The sequence below is a fragment of the Erythranthe guttata genome, chromosome 6 (assembly GCF_056151865.1).
Source record: "Erythranthe guttata isolate IM_541 chromosome 6, IM_541, whole genome shotgun sequence".
NCBI lineage: Eukaryota > Viridiplantae > Streptophyta > Magnoliopsida > Lamiales > Phrymaceae > Erythranthe > Erythranthe guttata.
The window spans coordinates 952,892-974,133 of record NC_142538.1 but is presented as its reverse complement, the minus strand read 5'-3'; the positions used below and the strand labels follow the sequence as shown (position 1 = coordinate 974,133).

Sequence of the window (21,242 nt, the reverse complement as noted above, 5' to 3'; positions counted from 1 at the left end):
ATGGCCAATCTTAATTATTCATTTCCATTTTAACAAATTTCTAAATAGTTTGATTTGATGCATCTGTATAAAGTAATCACTGTAATTAGAAGTGTATAGTTTTTATTTTGCACTGTTATCATTATGCTGGGATTGTATATATACATATATAATTATTGAAAAAAGATGTGAAACAATCATGTCTATGGGCTTGACTTAAAAGATGAACAAACCTTAAAATTAGGATGAGAGAAAGCCCTATTTTCAGCTTTAATTAAACGTTAAATTAGATCAAACTCTTGAACCATAAGTTTATATCATTAAAATAATGTTAATTAATTATAAAGTTTTAGGAGTAATCATGTTACCGAGTTAGGTGAGGTACCTACTTCCCAACCATGCTACACCTAACACAACTTTTTTTCATGTCAAATTCTCTATTCTTCAAATAATAAATTAAAAAAATGTACCATTAGAATAAAAGTTACCATTAAAAATTTTTAAAAATTACGGCCACCGTTATAATGTTCAAATTACGAAAAGGAAAAAAAAAAAACTCCATCATAATTGGATAATTATAACCACCGCCATCAATTATGGATTGTCTTACATGTCTACATTTACGGTGTAAAATTTACCTACAGAACGGGTTTTTTACCTAAGAGAATACATAGTTAAGGGGGACGATTACAATTACCCAACCAAGAGGATTTTTTTTTCGTAATTTGGTCGTAATTTGTCTTAGGGTAAATGGTAACCCGAACCTAGTAAAAACCATAGTTTCATTTGTGCGAAGCTAAGGTTTGATTATTGGTACCCTAACCTAACATAAATACATAATTATTCTACGGCGTCTTTTCTGAGCTCCACTAATTACTCCTAATTTATTCATGTCATTAATTTCAAGAAGTTTTAGTAATAAATAATCACATAATTAATTAATATTATTAGGGTCAATGACTCAACTGTTCTTAATCAATTAAAATGCCAGGGAGATCCAGCTAGCAAACAAAAGTTTCTTTATTGTGTGTATACAGAAATTCCCAAGTACGGCAAATTATGCAAATAAATTTTAAATTTTAATATTATTTCTTTAACTATATAATTTTATTTATAGTATTACTGCCAGTAATTAATTAATTAGTTGGCTTGTGTTGTTGCAAGGTGGGGCCTTCTACGTTTGTGTTAGTATGTTTTTTCCGATATTTTAATATATTTTTATAATTGAAAAACCACGCCTAAATCTTTGATTTAAATCTTATAAGATACGATTATCAGTTATCATGTGAAATTATAGTAATTAATTTCCATGAAATTCTTCACGGAATATTAGTGGATTAAAAATAAAATTTCCACCTGATAAACACATAGATCCAAGCACAAACACTATTCTATATTTTAAAAATAAAATAATAATTGCCATTATTTAAATGGATGCACTTTGTTCTAGGTATTCCAGGTCTTATATCCAAAAATAATTCAAACGTTTTACCAGAGGTAATTATTTTTATTTTTGTAAAAGGCATCATTTTATAATTGGATTATGTCAATTCCGTAAATTCACCGGATTTGGCGATACAAAATATTGGAATCTCGAAAGACTAATAGGTAAATGAATAAATAAGTGAATTGCTTTTTATAAGAAATATAAAAAAAATGTGAATGCATCAATCAATCAAAAAAACAAAATTGCATGCATGAACAATCGTGTAAGATTAAAACACAACACTGACCAAGTTTATATGTATAGAATATTCGGGTTCTGGTCTGGTGGTAGGTGCAAGTGAGTCTATGTCAATTGACTCTAGTTCGGATCTTCTTGTCAATGATCTTTAAGTCGAGCTTGTCGTTTGTCACACATAGTTAACTTAGTATATTTTATGTTTTTCGTGTGGTTTGCATACAGCTATATAGTTGGCCGCAGATTCCTTTATTAAAAAATAATAAAAATAGAACTAAATAAATAATTTAGGTGATTGTTATATTGTTGTCTTGTAGTCAATTGCGTAACAACTTGTGTACTAATTAAATCTCATTTTCTCCGATGCGGCGAATAGACAAAATCTCTCATTTTTTTATTTAATTTTTTATTTCTTTATTTTTTGTGAGATCTAAACGGACAAAAAATGTTGATCTGGAATGACAGTAACTATATAAACATCAATCTCAAAATTGTATAGACAACGTATTATTTATTTTATATACATATATATTTGAATATATATATATATATATATATAGTTGGTGGGGAGGTCGTGGTTTGTGACGAAATTGAATTGGGGAACATAGATAAATACAGTTAGGATAATACACCATGTCTGGAAGTTAAGGGACCATAAGTCATGGTCTTGTGGCATGTATTGCAATAAAATGTCATCTTCAAATCACAAAATACAAATGAAATTGTGTTTTTTTCTAATTTGAATCTTGTTTGGTAACTTCATAGATACAAGTAATAAGCAACAAATAGTGTTGAAAAAGGAATCTGGTTAGTATCATATGCAACAAATTATGCGCCTACTCTATTTTATTTGGTCAATTTGCTAAAAAAATTGTCCCAACACTAATACGTTTTCAGATTAGGACAACGGGATTTTTGAGATGATTCCGTTTATGAAACGGTACACGATCTAAAAAAAGAAAGAAGAAATATTTCGGGTTTTTCAACGGAAAACGACGTATTATTCAATTAATTTGTAGAGGTATATTAGTGAATACTTTATTTTAATTATTTAAAGAAATATGATGTTTTGATTAATATTTAATTAAAAATAGAGTCGTGAAGGGGTTGAGTCAAGTTGCAAAAAGGTCAATAGAAATTGTAGTAGTAGTGGGAAAAAGTGATTGGCTGTTGAAACAAGTGAGTGGCTAATCAAACACACTTCCCCTTTCTGTACTCAAAGGGTCAGAAATTGAAGAGGCGACCAGTACTATAATATATATATATATATGTATCTATCTATATATTTATATGTATCTATATATGTATGTGTGTGTCTGCACTGACAATTACACCAAGTTGTTGGTTTGAACTCTTGCACTTTGTAATATGTATTTTATAATTTATTTATAAAAAAAAAACATATCATAGATCCTATAAAATAACCGAAAACAGACCAATTAATCATTGAATTTAATTAAGAAAAAAACACACAGTAAAACACGCACACAGTGATGTATTTTAGCAGGTTTGGCTGCTGAAAAATGAAAGGGACTTGTCAATAATGTTTTTATTTTATTTTATTTTAATGCATGTTGTGGGTGGGTGTAGTGTATGGGCTGAATCTTTGTGGAATTATTTGTATTGATTTATTTTTTGTAATTGTAATAAGTTGAATCTGATGATACTCTGAATATTCATTTAATTTCTGGTGTAATATAATATGTGTGTTGTTACTGTAGATAGAATATTCATTCATGGCAAGGTGTTGGTCTTATATCATTTGCAGAGATGACTTTTCCTACCTTGACTATATCATTATATATAATATATGTACACTCTCTCTCTCTCTCTCTCTCTCTCTCTCTCTCTCTCTCTCTCTCTCTCTCTCTCTTATGTAAATATTAATTATTTTATTGGATTTATTTTAACAACTAAAGTTTTAGTAAGCAAGTGGAGAATGGGATCTTGGAAGAATCTCAGGGATTCAGACAATTCTTATATGTACAGTGGACAACCATATCTTGTAGTACCATACTTTGATGACAAATATAAAGAGCATTGACCCATACTGCAATAATTTCTTAATAATAATTATTAAATTTTTTTTTATGCATAAATTTTCTCGTAGGCCATGTATTAGTTAGTACTTAAAATTTGTGGTGTGCATTCCTTGTTTGAATTTGGTAGGTGAAAAATTAATAAGATGCAAAGGATCAAACGTAGCAATTTGGTAATGGGAGTCTATCATACATGTTAATTGATAGTAACACAAATCAATTTTAAAATGAAAAATTGGTACAAAATTTCTAAGGAAAATAGGTAGTTGATGATACCATTTGATTTTTTTTTTTTGTTTACGAATAAAGAACCTAATTTCTTGTTTTATTGCGAGAATTGTACCTGGAAATGATTTAGGGGCAACAATAAATAAATAAATAAATTAATACAATTAAATTTGTTTTGGTCCTCCATAGTTGTGGGAAGTTGGAAAATTAGGTAGGGGGAATCTTAGTACAAGAGGAGGGGTAATATGATAATTAAGAAGACTTATCAACTGGCTTTTGCAGTTTTGGTGGTTGAGATTCAGACTTTGGCCACCTACCCACCTAGTACCTTGGAATTGTTAGTGTTAGTTGGACATAATTCAAACACGTTTTTCTTCTGCACTGTTTAGCACTTTATCTACAGTACACGCGCCACCCCCCACCCCCACCCCCCCACACACAAAAAGGAAAAAAGAAAGGGAAAAAAGGGACTAATATAGGTAAGTTAAAGAAGCATATGATTTTAACTGGTTTCCAATCAAGATTATGATCCCACAAATTTAAAATCAATTTATAGGGTAAATCATAAATCACGAAGAACACCGATATCGGAGGTACAAACGTCAAGACGACGACTGCATTCAACATTTTCACAAAATAAATAAATAAATAAAATTTGACAAAGCCACACAAACTGTAGAGACTACCAGACTTGGATTACCCGAAGAAAGAAACAAACGGGATTTTGCCGTTATAAAAAAAAGGGCGGTAACCAAACAAAAGAAAAGACCGACTTCCAGTTTCGGAAGAAAAAAAAAACCCCAGGAAAATAGGCACACGTTGAAGTCGTCAACTAGATTTCAGTGTCAAAGAGACGAACTGTCAAATCAGAAACCATCCGACGAGCAAACGGAATATAACTTAAGCTGTACCTGCATTGGTCCAATTTATTTGTGTGAGTAATGAGCGCATTAATAAACATATACACAGTTTGGCAGTAATTATTAGCCTATACTGCGTAATTCATTCATAATATTGCCTAAGATCATTGTTTTTATACATTTATCAGATCATCGTTATAATATTCAGAAATAGAAGGTTGAATGGATTAAATGGGCTTGTAAGCCTCTATTTTCACTCGTGCTTCCTATGTTTTGACGATTGACAACTTCTACAACGGCTATAAGCTGTTTCAGTTGGACATATTTTTTTCGATTAATTGATTAATTGTACCATAGTCTCCAACAATATACAAGTGCAATTCAGCAGATTAACATATTCTGGCTTTCATTTCATCAAGTGGAAAAGAACACTATTTAATATGCTTAGGCCTCGTTTGGCTGCCAAGATAATATTACCAAGATAAGCTTAAATAATCTAATGAAAATTCAATTATTTTATCTGACCGCGGGACGTCCAACAAAAAGGCTTCCTAAAAGGCAAGATAAGCCATGATAACATAATATTTGCGAGTCGACTGAGCAAGTTATTGGAGGTACCAAACATCGAACGAAGTCCTTTTATTTAGTTAATAATGGCTAATCTTCCCAACCAAACAAGGCCTTAGAGAAATCTAACTCAAGGGTGATTCTAGCTCGTAGTATCTTTTCAATTCAACTAAAGTAGAGTAAAATATTAAGCATATGTAAAGATTTGTCTTTCACGATGTTCAGTTGAAGTTACAAGGCACACTAACTATGCAGAGTCAAGTTGGTTCCTAGAAATTCTATCAAATATACGAAATATACGAACTCTAAAATAATTAAACGAAGTGCGTTTGCAATTCTACAAGACGAGAGAGATTTGATACACAAACTTACCAAAAAAGGGCGCATATTTCACAAATAATAGCAATAATGGTAAGAATCTTGCTGTGGATCTGCAACATATCAAATCAACCACTTAGTATATATACAGTTACATATATTAATGTACACATTAACGAGCGAAAAAGTAAACACACGATTATCTAAGTTTCTAATTCTCCTTTGTTCCGAGTGGTACACTACACCAGTATATAAACATTATTATTATCTGGTGCCCGAGTAATTCACAAGACTTACCAAAAGAGCACAAACAAGAGCCACGAGCACAGACCCTAAATAAATCGATGTAGCGTAGACTCGTACAGTATCAAACATCATTCTTAGCTGCTGCCCATGTCCAATGAGGAAAGCTGTGCTGTCAAAATACATACAGTAACTCAGTAAGAATTTCGTACTAGCGTTCGAATTGTTTTAACAGCGCGGTATATAATACAAAAAATCGAAAAAAATTAAGCAATAAACATAGGTTTATTTATACCTTCCAACAGCCAGCACATTGCCAAAGGTAAATAATAAAGCAAATTTGATGGGGCTTGCAAAAACAATCAGTGACTGCAAATAAATAAAAACACATTCAATAATTGATTAATTCCCCATAAAAAAAATGTGACTTCAGAGGAGGATCATACTGCACAATTGGTTAATACATTGTTACAATTATTGAAATAAATTGGAAAAATTGAGGTGTGAATTTCATACCAGGAACATACAAACAAGTCCAGAGAGTGAACAAGCAGCAAACGCATAAACCCTCTGCTCATTTCAAAGGCAAAATAAAGCAACAGCAAATTGCGAATCTCGCTGGGTTATTATATATATATATATATATATATATATATGTGTGTATGTATATATCGACGGTGAATACCTGAACGGGGGAGAGAGAGCAGAGACCTTCAGTTTCATCAAGCAAGTAACCTTGCTGCTGCTCTTCTTCGTCGTTACCTTGGAATAATTTCCACATTTTTAACGATTTTTCAGTTCTGTTGTGTCATCACTTCAGATCAAGCTTTCCGATTTGCTGTTTTGGGGACCCAAAGGTCAATTCAAAAGGTGGGGGGGCTTATGCAATAAATTTATTCTGTGAGGACTATTTGCGAAAACTCCCCCAAACTTTGCAATACCTCCATTATCCGACTCTTTTCTCCGCTTTATTTAATTCCAAACCAAAAACGACACCGTAATAGCGTACTCTCGTTTTACCCCCTTCCCCCTCACAAATCAGAAACCCTCAAAACCTTCACAAATCAGAAACCCTCGTTTTCCAAAAGAAGAAGAAACCCTGGTTTTCCACTGAAACAGCGGGGAAAAGAGGGAAGAAAAGGAAGAAAAGATGTCGTCGACGCTGCTGGAGGTGACGCGTGCGGCGCACGAGGAAGTGGAGCGGCTGGAGCGGACCGTCGTGAAGGATCTCCAAACCGAACCGCAGAACACCAAGGACCGTCTCTACCAGAGCCACCGCGTTCGCAACATGATCGAACAAATCACCTCCACCACTCATAAAATCGTATGATTTTTTTTCACTAGTTTCACACATTATCAGTATATATAGTTCATAGGTTTTGTTCATTTAATTTGTTACAGATGCGTTCTCCTCGTGTGTTTTTTATGTTGCGCCTTTTTGTTTGCTAGATTGAAATTTACGAAGATAAGGATAATGCTAGGAAAGATGAGATTGCCGCCCTTGGTGGACTGAGCTCGACGTCAACGAATGTTAATGTTTATAGTGCATTTTATGACAGATTGAAAGAGGTATCTGACCTAACTAGGGTTTTGCTATTGTTTGATAATTACTATTTTTTTTTATTTTTCGATTTTTGGTGAATGTTGATGCTATGTATTGGCATTCAGATTCGGGATTACCACAGAAGGCATTCAGCTGCACGTTATGTTGATACAACTGATGAGTATGAACAGCTTCTTAAAGAGGAGCCGGCTATCGAGTTCACTGGGGAGGTAAACTCTCTCCTCCATGTACATTAATATGCACATTACGCAGATTAGTAGGACCTATGTAATTTTGTGGTTGATTTTGTAGTTTAAAAGAGTAATACACACTGATTTCTGCCTAGTTGTTCGGAATTTAAGATAGTTTTTTTGGTATTTTATGTTTCCTTATGTTTTAATGTAGTAACTCGGTGGTTGCTTTTTATGTTTAAGAACAACTTGCGACTGGCTTGATTAAGTTTCGTGTGATAACTGCAATTTCACATCACTAATTTGTCCGGGTTAATTTTCATCTAACTAGATGGTTCCTGCTAGTTTATGTGATCCTGTTAGGTCTGTACCGGATGATTCTGTTACATCTATTTGCTCTCGTAGTTCTCCTAGAAAGGGATTAACCTAGTGTCTCATAGATGTATAAAATGTTTTTTTATTATCAGGTACTGTGGCTTTTGGCTAGGTTTTGCATGATTCGATCATATGTTGAGATGGGCAAGAAAGGTTTTCATCAGTTCTCTTAACACTTGTCAGCCTTTCCTTTGTTTCTGGAAGTGGGACGTCATCATGATATAGGAATTTTCTATTATTGCGGAAAGTAGACTTGATATTTATCTATAATCAATTTTATGGTTTTGATTTCAGGAATCCTTTGGGCGATACCTTGATTTGCATGAACTGTATAATGAGTACATCAATTCCAAATTTGGTCAGCAAATTGAGTACTCTGCTTATCTTGATGTATTTTCTGACCAAGGGAAGATATCCCGTAAGTTGAAGTTGACTAGGTACAGTTATTATGCTTGCAACTCTCTTTGTCCAGAATATGTCTTTCAAACTATGAATATTGTATATTTCCTTATACTTCTACATTCTGCATATGTGTGTATAGTTAAGATACATAATATTAGGGATAACAAAAAAAATGTTTCTGTTGATGGTCATGTGACACAAGTGAAGAAATTATGTCTTGTCATGCAAAATAGTCAGAGTGATAATGTTTTGTGTCCGAATGGGGTTTTCCACTTGTACATTATGCTTGTTATGGTCCTCTTCGGGACTTATTATTGGCTGTTTAAATGATACATTCGTTCTTATTATGTACTAACTGACCAAAAGAGTCATAATACGCGTGGAAACATTGTGATGTCTGAACATGTTACTGAACAAGAGTTTAATCGCAAATTACGTGTGTTCTATATTGTTATACTTCGGTTGAGCATACTAAAGAATCCTCTACATGATATTCAATATATTTATCCCGATTACTCATTGCTATTCATATTATACTATATTGAGTTTATTAATCAAAAGAAAGATAACATTGATAGTAGTTAGGCTGTCTACTGCCATTGTTTTAAGAGAGAGCCATTGATAGTGTAGGGCTGACTATTAGATAACTATAACTGTGTAACCTTACTGGTCCATGAAGCAATAATGAATAACGGATAGTTAACAGAGGTGCCGGTTTCTGCTGTTATATCATGTATTATAACCCTCTCTTGTCTTCTACAGGCAATATCGGGAATATATGCAGAGACTTTTGGAGTATCTTATTTACTTTTTTGAGCGTACAGAACCTTTGCAAGATCTTGAAAGAATATTTTCAAAGGTTAGCTTCAAATCCATTGGCATTCATCCTTTATTTCTGTCCTCATTTACCATGACCCTTGTGATAAGATGTACTACTTGCTTTATTGGACTTAACTGCTTTCACCTTTGAATCTGATATACTGATCCAGTTGATCCAATTTGATTTGTCTTGCCTCTTCCCATGATTTGTCATTTATTTCACTGGCTTTCACGCTTGGCACTGTAGAAACAGATGACCAGTTTCTAGTGCTCACTTTTTGATCAAAATAAGTTTCTCTATCCATTCTTAATAAGATTCTGAATAGTCTCGAGTCTTGACTCTTGCAGGTTACTGTTGAATTTGAAGAGCTGTGGAGCAGTGGACTGGTAGAAGGATGGGAGAACGAGAATCAAGAAGATGGAAATATCCATCAACATATTGCACTTATTGATCTGGATTATTACAGTACAGCCGAACAGCTAACAGAAGTAGGACCTGAGAAGTTAAAGGAGGTAATGCTTGAATTTTTGGGAAGTATCTATAGATAATTCTACATATATATTTGAAAGAACTAGATTTAGTTCCACATTGCATTTCTGTGTTCAAATTCATGCAAAATTGCAAATGCATGCTGTGCTAATTTGGAACTCGGGAGTCAAACATATATCAAACTAAACACTTATCTGATGTGACCCTGTAGATCTGTCATTAAACGCCCAGTTATATCCTAGCAATAGTTCTGAAAATGAAAACTAGTTGGTCAATGCATGTAGAGATGGGGATCCTTCATATTGCAGTGTTTTTTGTTTGTTGTACTGTTTGGTGGGGTTATCTTGCTTCTGATGCATAGTTTGCAGCACTGCATTTAATTCATAACAAGCATTTGACTTCCCTGTTTATGTTTATGTTGTTGACTCTGCTTTATAGGCTTTGGCTGCACTTGGTCTTAAAACAGGAGGTACCGTAAAACAGCGTGCAGAGAGGCTTTTTCTTACTAAGGTGAGGTTATAACCATTTTTATGTGATATGTCAAAATTTTGCTACTTGTCTGTTGCTTACATGTGCTTTTATATAAGCAGATTTGCTCTCCCCTTGCAAACAATTCCTTCTTTTTTATTTCCTTTTTGTTTAATGTGTTGTCTGCTCTTATGCAAGTATACTAGTTTATGTATCTCTCTAGGTGAGTAAACAATGTGCATCTTAAATTTGTTGACTTTTGCGAACTTCACCTGTAAGTTTAGAGTCTGCAGCTTGTCTTATTCTTCTGAGATTGATCAGAACTCTGCTCAAGAAATCTTTATCTTAAACTTCCATGGATGAATAAAGAAACTTAAAACTATTTTTTTTCACATTAAAATTGACTTGGTTTATGAAACACATTGGTCATTTAAACGAAAATCCCTTTTGCAGGATACACCTCTTGAAAGTCTGGATAGAAAACATTTTGTCAAAGGCTTTCGTGGACCCGAACAAAATGGTGGTGTTGCGGCACTACAATCCAGTGAAGATGCAAAAGCTATTGCCTTGATGGAAGCAAAAATGAACAAGTTGTGTGACCTGTTGTCTGAGGTAAGCTAATGGCTATTGCTATGTTCACCCTGACTCCTTCGCTCCCACATCCTTCCACCATTTTGCCATGTCATCATTTTGTACTGCAGTCTCTTTTATGCCCTCAACCTGCATTCTGTGTGTTTTGTCATTGTAGCTATTTACCAGGTCCCCTGGTTTTCTGTTTTAGGTTTACATCTTGTGAGCTATTGAAGACATTGCGACTTTCATGAACACTGACTTATGCTTATTGTTTCTTGATTTTTTGCAGACAATCGTGCGGACAAAAGAAAACATTGAAAAGAAACACGCCTTGACGTATGATGAAATTGTACAGGAGCGTGAAGAGGTACTATCTCTGCAAACTGACTCCCAAAAAGAAATAAAAAAACAAAAATATAAGGAAATAATAACTTATCCCCATGCAATAAGAAAACAGTAGAAGAAGAAAAACTTCCTAATGCAACAGTGATCATTTAGGTTCTTGGTCAATTTTTAGCAGTGTCTTCTAGTCTTCAGTTTCCCGATTATGCTACATGTCTCGCTCTCTTTTAAATAATTTTATATATTTTCAGTAGAACCCATTCCTTGATTTAAGACTATCAAACTCTTGCATGATTCATTATCATGTTTTACACCAAGGAATCACAACAATATACTTATGTATATTCCTTTGGCACACTTGCAAAGAAATTCTCCTTTTCTTTTCACATTTCAAATGAGTTACTATTATCATTCCGAGTTGCAAACGAAATGATTGATTTTCTTATTTGTTGAAGTCAATCAGAGAAAAATTACATGCTGGGAAGAACCTTCTATGTCTTGATATCTTCAGGAAGTTATTAAGGGTGTGTCAGTGCTTATATTTTAATCTTCATATGGCAATTTGCTGTTGTCTTGTGCTCATTACTAAATGGATAAATGAAGTTGTATTAGTGTTAGGAGCCTAGAAGTTTACTTATTGCATGAATGCAGCTATTATTAGATACAAGTCCAGGTCACTTTTATGTTGACAACGCATAATTTCATGTTTGGATTCTATAATCAGGACGAAGTCCAACCCGAATCTGAAAGTGATGATGAAGATCAGCAGATCTACAATCCCCTAAAATTACCCATGGGTTGGGATGGAAAGCCTATACCCTACTGGTTGTATAAGCTTCATGGGCTTGGTCAGGTAATCATAATTTAAGAGGTGCAGCTTTATTGTGAATGAGCACATAATTTTCTTAAACACAAACAAGCAATAGTCAATTACCGAGTTAAGCACACTTATTTGTTCCTTGTATGCCACCCTCTCAATAACTTGTTTATGTTCTCAGGAGTTCAAATGTGAGATATGTGGGAATCACAGTTATTGGGGACGCAGAGCCTATGAGCGCCATTTCAAGGAATGGAGACACCAACATGGAATGCGATGTCTTGGAATTCCAAATACCAAGAATTTTAATGAAATAACATCAATTGAGGTGCTCTTTCTAATTTCCTTTTTCTCCTTCATTCTGGATTTCTGTATTTATGTGGAAGCTTAAATGCATTAATATGGTTGGATGTTAACTTATTATTTCCTCACAATATTCTTCTTGCCCTTAGGAAGCAAAACATCTCTGGGAAAGAATTCAAGAAAAGCAAGGAGTAAACAAATGGCGCCCGGATCTTGAAGAAGAATATGAAGATCAAGAGGGCAACATTTATAACAAGAAGACATATACTGACCTACAACGTCAGGGTTTGATATGAAGGAAAGTACACTCTACCCATTATGAGTAAATTCGTGGATTTCATGGTATTAAGTATTAACTCGAAAAAAAAATCCAGTATTTTAGTTGGCTTCCCTTGTGTATTGAAAAAATATTTTAATCTCTTTCAGGAACAATGACCCTGAATACTTGGTGCTTTGATGGTTCAGATGTTGGCTATTTATCTGTAAGGCCGTCTAAGCAAAGCAGAGGCTTGAAATCCAATTGGATTCAAGTGACCTGTTGTAAGACTGCCTTTTGCCCAAAAACGAGACAGCGATCGCTAGCATTGTTAAGAAGCTTGCTTGCTTGTATTGGTTACTTTATAACTAGTAATTCTGCTTATGATGCAGGGGTCAACAAACACTTGCATGCTTTATTATCTCTCATTACTAATTTTGGTTAATGAGTGAGATTGATTGTCCGTGATATTTAATTGATTTGTGAAGTTAACGTGGTGGTGTTCTCATAGTCATTAACTTGAAATACAGCTCCTGGCTCCTAAAAAATAAACAGGCCAAAATTCTGTCACCTAGAAAAAAGCCTATAACTCGAGGCCCAATATGCGATGTCACGGCCCATCATGGGGAAACTCGGCGAGGCCAATAAAGGCGAAACGAGGAAAAGTCCATGTAGGCGAGGCCCATTAAGGTTAATCAAGTTAAACGAGTCGAGGCCCATTTAAGTATGAGGCTCATTAAGGCCAGGCCGATTAAGGCTCGGCGAGGCCCATTAAGGCGAAGCCCATTTAGAAGAGACAGAGAGGCCCATTAATGCTACACGAGGCGAGGCCCATTAAGGCTACGTGAAATGAGGCATCTTTAACTAGCGACATCTTGTGTAAGGAAATTATCTCTACCCAGATCTTTTATTGATTATCTCGCATCATAATTTCCACATCTCCTAGCACGCTTTTTTTAAAATATTAATTATCTAATAACAATTCACACAACTTAACCCAAATCGAAATTAAAAAAAGGCGGGGAGCTCAATGCAAACTACTCGAGGTGTAAATTATGGCAACTTATCAACAAACTAGCTATGAGCATTCATATAATATGCGGAGGGAGGGATACAAGTTTTGTCAACCATCTTCATTCACGAGGGACCTCGTGAACAACAATGCAGAACCATCCACACTTCTCAGGACAAGCAATCTAGAATCTACATAAGTTCCACAAACTATTTTCGACAGATCAAATATTTCAGGCGGCACCTGCGTTCTCACTTCACGTATGACATCCTGTGCAGTGGCAACATTTCTAGTTAACGGCTCGTCTAGACTCATTGAAATGTTAACATCACTAGGAACAAGTTTAGCGACGGGTAAACTCGATGGAAATTCCTTTATGGGAATAGTCTTTCTCCACTTTTTGCTCGACAGTTTTTCCAGAATGGAATCCCTAATATCTGGAGTGGCCGAACTAATTTTCGTACTAGTTTCCTCCTTAATGTATAATCGTCTCCCAGCTCTCAACTTGGAAAGAGAGTTAATTTCCAATTTACCAGATGCTCCAGTTTTATCATGGGGCCAATCTTGACCAAGCATCACTTTGAAGCCAATGTCCGATTTTATAGAAAAGGTTGCATGTAACTTTGATAGCTTAGTTATGTTTAGGTGCACATCACCAATAAGGATTCTGGTTGAAGGTTGCCGAAAAGTCAGTCCTATATGTCGGCCTGTGCTATATAGAAGTCGCCATTTGCCAGGAAGCATTTCCAGCCAACTCTGCAATTTAGAGTAGAGATTATTGAACAAGTCTTTGCTTTTTTTGCTAACATGATGTAATCGAACAAAAATACGACACATGACTTTAAAATAAAAATTATTTTGAGAAAACGGAGAATATGGCAGAGTTAATTGTTGATTTATCAGCAAATAAAAAGGAATTGCCACTACAAGATTTATTAGCAAGTAATATTAGTGCATTGTTACAGACAAAATTTGATTGGTGATTTAATCAGACTATGTTTCTAGGTTTGTATCTGTACATGATCGTAACAAATAAGAGAATATCATATTCGCAGAACCATATATACACTAAGCTTGAACCAGGTGGGTCGTTTAGGGGGTTAACTAAAAAGAAGAGATGACACAAAAACAATTTTTAGTAATGCCAAGTAATTCAGTTCGGCAAGCACAACTTCACTAAATGTATTATTACCCTTGGCTTTGAATGAGGATTCAACATCTCCATCAGCTCAATGAAATATGCGATTCTTCTTCGCTGAAACATAAAGAGAACAGATTAAATAAGTTACTGAAAAATTCTGACGAACAGCTCATAAGTATTTAAAGGATAGAACTTCATGAATGTAACAAATTCAAAAGCTATTAGTTCAGGACTATCAATCTCTGCCATCATGAAAGTAGAACAAAATATTTTTCAAGTGGATGAGAATTTCCAGTACAAGTAAAAATCAGTATTCGCCAAGATAACTCAGGCTTTCCAGGTTGCTTAGGATCGTAGAAAAATTGTCACTACTTAAGAAAGACAAAGATTTCATAAAACCTGCTGCCTTCCATAGATGTATTCTTCAGTGATTCTAACTGCAGTTGAACCCAGGCTCCATCTGATCATGTCCATTGTTGGGTCTACACGCCATCTTGGTCCACACAGAAATGGATGCCTCAAAGCATCCAAGCAACTGTGGAATCACAATTCAATTTAATCAAGATAAAATAGTTTAGATAATGCATTGTATTCAGCAATCATGAAGACTAGCTGGAACAAGGTTTCTGGAATTTGAGATATCCATCTAAAACATGTATGAAGATTGAAGATGTTAAATTTTTATAACTAGATTATCAATTTAGCTACCTTATTTTCTGTGAAGATTTGGTAGCAAGAAGTAAGGAAAGCAAATTCCAACCTGCACCCCAGTTTCTATCCAGTATCTGCAAGAAGTTTGTGCATCATAATTCTTAGCATCTTGTTGTTTTGGAATGAAAAGGGATGAAGTTGTGTGAAAGAAAATTGACACTTACCTGAAATCCTACATTTTCAGGAGAAGAATTTCTATTGACAATATGCATCAGAAACTCTCGCAAGCATGAAGGGTCATTTCCCTGAAACAGCCAAAACGAAAAAAAAAAGGGTAGTTAGACTTTAGTCATAAGCCAATACTTCCAAATTATACCACAGTACGGATTGTATGTAAATACCTTGGAGAGGAATGCTTTGAACTTGGCGAAAATCATTGGATCCATGAGGTCTCTCAGAACCATTTTAGCCATTATAAATCCAAGACATCTTGCAAAGGCATTAAAAAGGGAGTATCGTATGAATAAATAGTGATAGATAGATCAATGCAAGAACACATGAATTACAATCTGTATATGATACCTCATGTCAAATGCAATCATCATTTTTCTCCTATCAATGTTGCTATCCAATTTGTTATCATCTGGAATGCAATCATAAAAGTTGGCAGCATTCCCCAATATTCCAACCTAAGGTGGCAGTGGCAAAAGAACAGAAAGGATTAACCAAAGTAGAATGATTTCTGTACTGATCAGAAAATATAGCGCACGTCTTATCAAAATTGATGTGTTTATCAGTTCTTCACTCTTTAGTTTCACTTAATGGATGAAATAATGCTTAATTTTCTTAGAGACTTTGAATAGCTTACTCACTTTGATATGTCTATCAATGGGGCTAATATGCAACTTCTCGAGTCTCAATTCTGTATGTGCAAGTCCATTGCTGTGTAAGTAATTCACCTGGCGCAGTAGAGAAATTTGGAAACATTATGAACCATCAATTCCCAAAACTGTAAGAAAAAAAATAGTTATAATAATATTTGGGACAAATCATACTCCAATCAACAGATCTCGCATTAAAATTCGAATAAGACGTAATTGTCGAGAAACTGCCGGTCCTCCCACTGTATCATCACCGACTCGCCTGACAGACTCCTCATCCAACACGAGAGTAGCTTCTAGAGTTGGTAGCCAATCTGCTTGTTGAAGCCAATGTCTCAAAGAAGAATTGCCATGATACTGAACATAAAAATAAATTCAGATCCACAATCATCTTGGAAATATCATAGTTAATCCTTCAATGAGTTAGAACATGAAATCATTAGCACATTAACTAACAGAATAAATGAAAACGGGAGCACCAATCTAGATTGACTTTTTGAGAAAGAGAAACTTACACCATGTACTAGAGTAAATGAACCACTGTCATCATTTGTGGATGAACATATATATCCATGAACTTGCACCGAGTAAGAATGGTACATTACTCTACGGTGAGCCAGTCTTTTCAATACCTGAATGTAATTTCAACAAGACGACATCGAAGTCAGACAAAATATCACCATTTTCAAAATGTAACTTCCTAATGTCAACTTAGCATACCTCTATTGCCCTTCTTCCCCTACGCTGCGCCTGATTGCTAACCAGTCGCCGAAGCACAACTTTCTTATTGAACAGTGGACTGCATTACTAGAAAGATAGCATTATTAGAATTTCTATTTCTCTTCATGATATTTCGTTGATAAAATCCTGAAACGAATGCCGTAAATCAAAACAAACCTACTAGCTTCCTTCACTGTAGCTTCATATACAATTTCATCACCCTGCATTACAACTCAACAAAAGCACAATAAACACAGTCAGATCATAGCATCATGAAACTTTATGAACTCAATCTTACAACATAAATAGCACACGAAACCAATAATCTGTTACTTACCCTATCCCCATGGCCAATGCTAACATGATCATGAACATTAAAGTCCGAAATCTTAAACTTAATCACATGGCTTAAATCATCATCATTGTCTGAGCTACTTACACCATCACTTTCCTCCGATTCTAATTCACGAGTAAAATTTTCTCTGGATGCCAAACACTTGATTCTAGGCCTCCACTTTCTGATGCTATTATCACTTGAAACCCGAGGCAAAAATACTCGTCTATTCGACAAATTGCTGTGACTTAATGATTTAAAAAACAGCAATTCAATAGAGTCGAAAGATGACCTCGAGCATAATCCGATCGATATTGCCATAGAAATATTGAACAAGACGAATCAAATTCGCATCAACTGCAAAACACCACACGCGAAACTGAATCGTTTAAAACTCTTCTGGCAAATCACATAAAACACAATTATTACCGAATAAATTACAGGACAACTCAGCACGAATTTTACCTAAATGCATAACTTAATATATATTTTTTTCACGCATGAGATCAAACAGGAAACGAACGTAATTAAATTTCACAATCCTAAAAATCGATATCTCACCACTAAGATGAACCTAATTAGCAATTGTCAGCACAGATCGCACCACTACATACAACAGAGAGAAAGGGGGGAAAAACGAAAAAAGTGAATTTCAAAATAACTGTATATGTTGCTAATTGTTGGGCAGGTTCATGATAGAGGAATTCGTACCAGAAGAAGGCGCCGAGTGAGAGAGAAAATGAAAGTTTAGGAGGAGAGGAGAGAGAAGATAAATAGAGAGAGAAAGTAGCGTGTGAGAGTTGCGTGTAAGTAAGAGGTTGAAGCGTTTCGACATGAGCCCGTCGCATGTCTACGTCCGCCACGCTCGCCTTCCATTGTAAAATATCTGCGCCACCGTAATCCGTGGGTGAAACTGTTACTGTACCCTCCCTTAAGTATTTATTACGGGTTTTTTGCAAGGACCAGCCCTCTGTAATTTCAAATTGCCAAAAAACCCCTCGTGTTAAAAATATTAGCAAGAACCCCCCGATGAAAATTAGTCAAAGGCAAAAAAGTACTTGACAGCATGTCGTGTGTTGTACGCGCGGCTTGTGCAACTGAGAGTGTAATTTTTGACGTGAAAAGTCAAAAATACCCTCTTAAATTCTTTAATAAATATACATAAATCTATTTGGGTTTAACTGCAAATAATACAAATTTTTGGATCGAATTATAATTTTCAAAATTTCTTAGGCAAACAAAAATAACATATTATATAAAAAAAAAAAAAAAATAAGGTTAGATCTCGTCTTCTTCCCGAATTTCCTACAGCCGCCCCTTTCCTCCCACCACCGGCCTCCTCCAATCTTCTCCTCCACTGACAACTTCTCTTCGGCAACGCCAAGTGTTTGAACCCCCAGACCTCCGCCGTTCATCAGTAATGGAGGATTTTCAGCACATGCATCCTTCAACAACATTTTTCCGGCGAGAAGAACCGAATACGACTATGGGGAGTTATTCCGGCGAGAAATAAGGATTGGGCCTGGTTAAAGGTAGATTCGATCTGGGTAAACATTTTCCGGCCAAATTTGATGGTCGACGATTTCTAAAAGTAGGGTCTTGTTTGATGTAGATTCGACGCCGGAAATCATTTTTCGGACAAATTGAACAGTAACACTTCGATTTTGGCTAGTTATGAGGAATGATTACTGAAAAGTTATTAAAAATCTAAGGAGATTGATGTTTTGTAGAGGATTTGAGTGAAAAATTATTCAAAAAAGGAAAAACAATAGCTCATTTCTTTCACACTGTTTTTTTTCTAAGATTTGTTTTTTCATGATTTTCCAGTGTGTCGAGGAAGATGGTTTTGGGTTTTGTTCGAAATTCCTTTTTCTTTTTGTTTTTTTTTTCTTAACAATTTCATGTTTCTATGGTAAGGGTAAATTAGTCATTGTATATAAGTCAATAGCGAATTTTGACGAAAGGAGCAGTGTGCTTCGTATAAAACAACATAGGGGGGTTTGTGCTAATTTTTTTAACACAGGGGGTTTTTCAGCCATTCGAGATTACACAGGGGGTTATGTGCAATTAGCTCTATTTATTACTAGTAAATAGCCGGGTCGGGCTTGAAGCATAATAAATATTCGCCCGACCCGACACTGAACACCCCTTTATTATTGTGTTAATACTTAGGGATTATTTGAGAAAACCCCCTCATATGCATTTTATCAGTAGACTAGATCCATTTTTTTTACTCCTTTTTTAGATAAATTCAATTGTATTTTATTAAGCAAATTATATTATTAATAACCTATTTTACCCTTTCTCAATTTCTTTAACCTAACCACATTTCTCATATAGCCGTGTCTCTCGTTTCTCTTCTCTCCCCTTCTCTGAAATCTGCACAACCCACGCTCGCACCTCGTCGCCCCATCATCTCCAGCCTCCTCCTCCTCCTCCTCCTCGGTGAGATCTCCCACCGGTCGTCCCTCTCTTTTCCCTCCAACACTGGCACCGCAAATTATCTCTATGAATCTCCTTCTCTCTCTCAATAACTACCCATAATCTCTCTTCGATTCCCTCTTCCGTCTCTTTCCTATGCAATGTTTCTTCCATCACGGCGGCGGAAGTTGGGGCAATTTCCAGCCCCTGGAATTCTCTATTTCAATACAGTGTTTTTTGCTGGGAGCGCATCATCAACTTTCAAGGTTAAAATTTAATTGTATTCGCAACAGTTGTAGAATCCATATAGAATTTAAGAAGTTTGGAGATGAAATCAAGAGTTTTTGTATAAAAGCAATTCAGATTTTTTACTGGTAAGTGGTGGTGATTTAGTAGTAGGAACCAATTAAACACATATTTGGCCCCTCTCTTGTTAAGACGAGATGACTTTTTTTTATATAATTATTTTTTGGTACGGTGATGAATGGTAATTAGAATTTGTGTGTGAATTAGATTATGGTGTGACAGGGGTAAAGAAAGATGTGAGCATAGAGAATTTGAATGATAGTTTTGGATCTTTTTGTAAAAGATCAGTGCAATGGGCCATTACATTAATATTTTTATAATTGTTTTGTAGTGGAATATGTTAATAATTTGGTGGATTTTAATATTTTTTTGTAATGGGTTTGGATGAGATTGTAGTAGATTTAAAATTCTTGCTTTGCAAAACTGATTTTTTGTTTTGAATGAATTAAATTTACACGTTGTTGTCTTCTTTTTTTTCGGTTCAGGTTCTTGCACAAGTGGAGTGATGGCAACAAGTGGGACGAGGTTGGGTGATGCTCGGGTGACTCTACTATTGTCTGTAATGACATTTTTTATTAAATGAGATTTTCGTAGTGGATTTAGGCAAGTTTTTAGTGGATTTTCTCTTTGTAAAGGGGATCTTTTGTAGTTGATTTCTATATTTTTGTAGTGGTTTTTGATGAACTTGTAGTGGATTTCAGACAAAGTATACTTGATGCAGGCGCGAACAATAGAGAAGGGGATGTCGATGCGCTTATAGTAAATAGTGGTTTTTGAATTCTCAAGCGACATTATATAGTGGATTACGTTAGAGAGATAGGGGTTGCAGTGAATAGTGGATTTCAAACAATGAATAGTGGATTTCGAATAATGGATTTTAAATTCAGGCAGTGAAACAGTGAATAGTGGATTTCAAATAGTGGATTTTAAATTCAGGCAGTTAAACAGTGAATAGTGGATTTCGAATAGTGAATTTTAAATTCACGGAGTTAAACAGTGAATAGTGGATTACGAATAGTGAATATTAAGCTTATAATGGATTTTCGTAACGAACTACGTTAATACATAGTGGTTTTCGATAAGTTTATAATGAATTTTTGTAATGAAATACATTAATTACATAGCGATTTTCGTTAATGACATAGTGGTTTTCGATAAATTTATAATGATTTTTTTTAATGGAATAAATACATTAATTACGTAGTGATTTTCGTTAATTACATAGTGGTTTTCGATAAGTTTATAGTGGATTTCAATTGTTAAAATCTTTGTTTTTTAAATC

The 21,242-nt window shown here is 34.9% G+C and overlaps 3 protein-coding genes and 1 long non-coding RNA gene across 6 annotated transcripts; 2 read left to right on the top strand and 2 right to left on the bottom strand.

The window, feature by feature from the left end:
* Positions 1-4,385: 4,385 nt before the first annotated feature.
* LOC105971654 (Got1/Sft2-like vescicle transport protein family) lies at positions 4,386-6,747 on the bottom strand. The gene is made up of 6 exons (XM_012996517.2): positions 6,601-6,747; positions 6,432-6,485; positions 6,211-6,284; positions 5,970-6,087; positions 5,727-5,785; positions 4,386-4,838 (listed from the first exon to the last, which is right to left on the bottom strand). Exons 1-6 carry the CDS (start codon positions 6,694-6,696, stop codon positions 4,760-4,762), a joined length of 480 nt encoding a protein of 159 aa, XP_012851971.2. The 5' UTR covers positions 6,697-6,747; the 3' UTR covers positions 4,386-4,759.
* A 97-nt stretch (positions 6,748-6,844) lies between these two features.
* On the top strand, positions 6,845-12,802 carry ATO (splicing factor-like protein). The gene is made up of 13 exons (XM_088819241.1): positions 6,845-7,239; positions 7,365-7,484; positions 7,584-7,688; positions 8,319-8,461; positions 9,189-9,285; positions 9,594-9,758; positions 10,174-10,245; positions 10,657-10,815; positions 11,066-11,143; positions 11,843-11,971; positions 12,117-12,263; positions 12,388-12,539; positions 12,668-12,802. Exons 1-12 carry the CDS (start codon positions 7,066-7,068, stop codon positions 12,532-12,534), a joined length of 1,536 nt encoding a protein of 511 aa, XP_088675367.1. The 5' UTR covers positions 6,845-7,065; the 3' UTR covers positions 12,535-12,539; positions 12,668-12,802.
* Positions 12,803-13,557: 755 nt separating this feature from the next.
* ORG1 (OBP3-responsive protein 1) lies at positions 13,558-18,173 on the bottom strand. 3 transcript variants are annotated; one of them, XM_012996506.2, is made up of 14 exons: positions 17,945-18,173; positions 17,237-17,590; positions 17,077-17,120; positions 16,900-16,978; positions 16,695-16,811; positions 16,354-16,536; positions 16,171-16,257; positions 15,881-15,987; positions 15,700-15,787; positions 15,523-15,603; positions 15,356-15,432; positions 15,047-15,182; positions 14,699-14,761; positions 13,558-14,262 (listed from the first exon to the last, which is right to left on the bottom strand). In XM_012996506.2, the coding sequence occupies exons 2-14, from the start codon at positions 17,552-17,554 to the stop codon at positions 13,618-13,620; spliced, it is 2,025 nt and encodes a 674-aa protein (XP_012851960.2). In that variant the 5' UTR covers positions 17,555-17,590; positions 17,945-18,173; the 3' UTR covers positions 13,558-13,617. The 3 variants fall into 3 exon arrangements, with proteins under 3 accessions (XP_012851960.2, XP_012851962.2, XP_012851961.2); XM_012996508.2 differs by having other exon boundaries at positions 17,699-17,962; XM_012996507.2 differs by having other exon boundaries at positions 17,795-17,962.
* A 1,494-nt stretch (positions 18,174-19,667) lies between these two features.
* Positions 19,668-20,644, top strand: LOC148769868 (uncharacterized). The gene is made up of 2 exons (XR_016031501.1): positions 19,668-19,920; positions 20,446-20,644. It is a non-coding gene; the product is annotated as an uncharacterized LOC148769868 (long non-coding RNA).
* Positions 20,645-21,242: the final 598 nt, after the last annotated feature.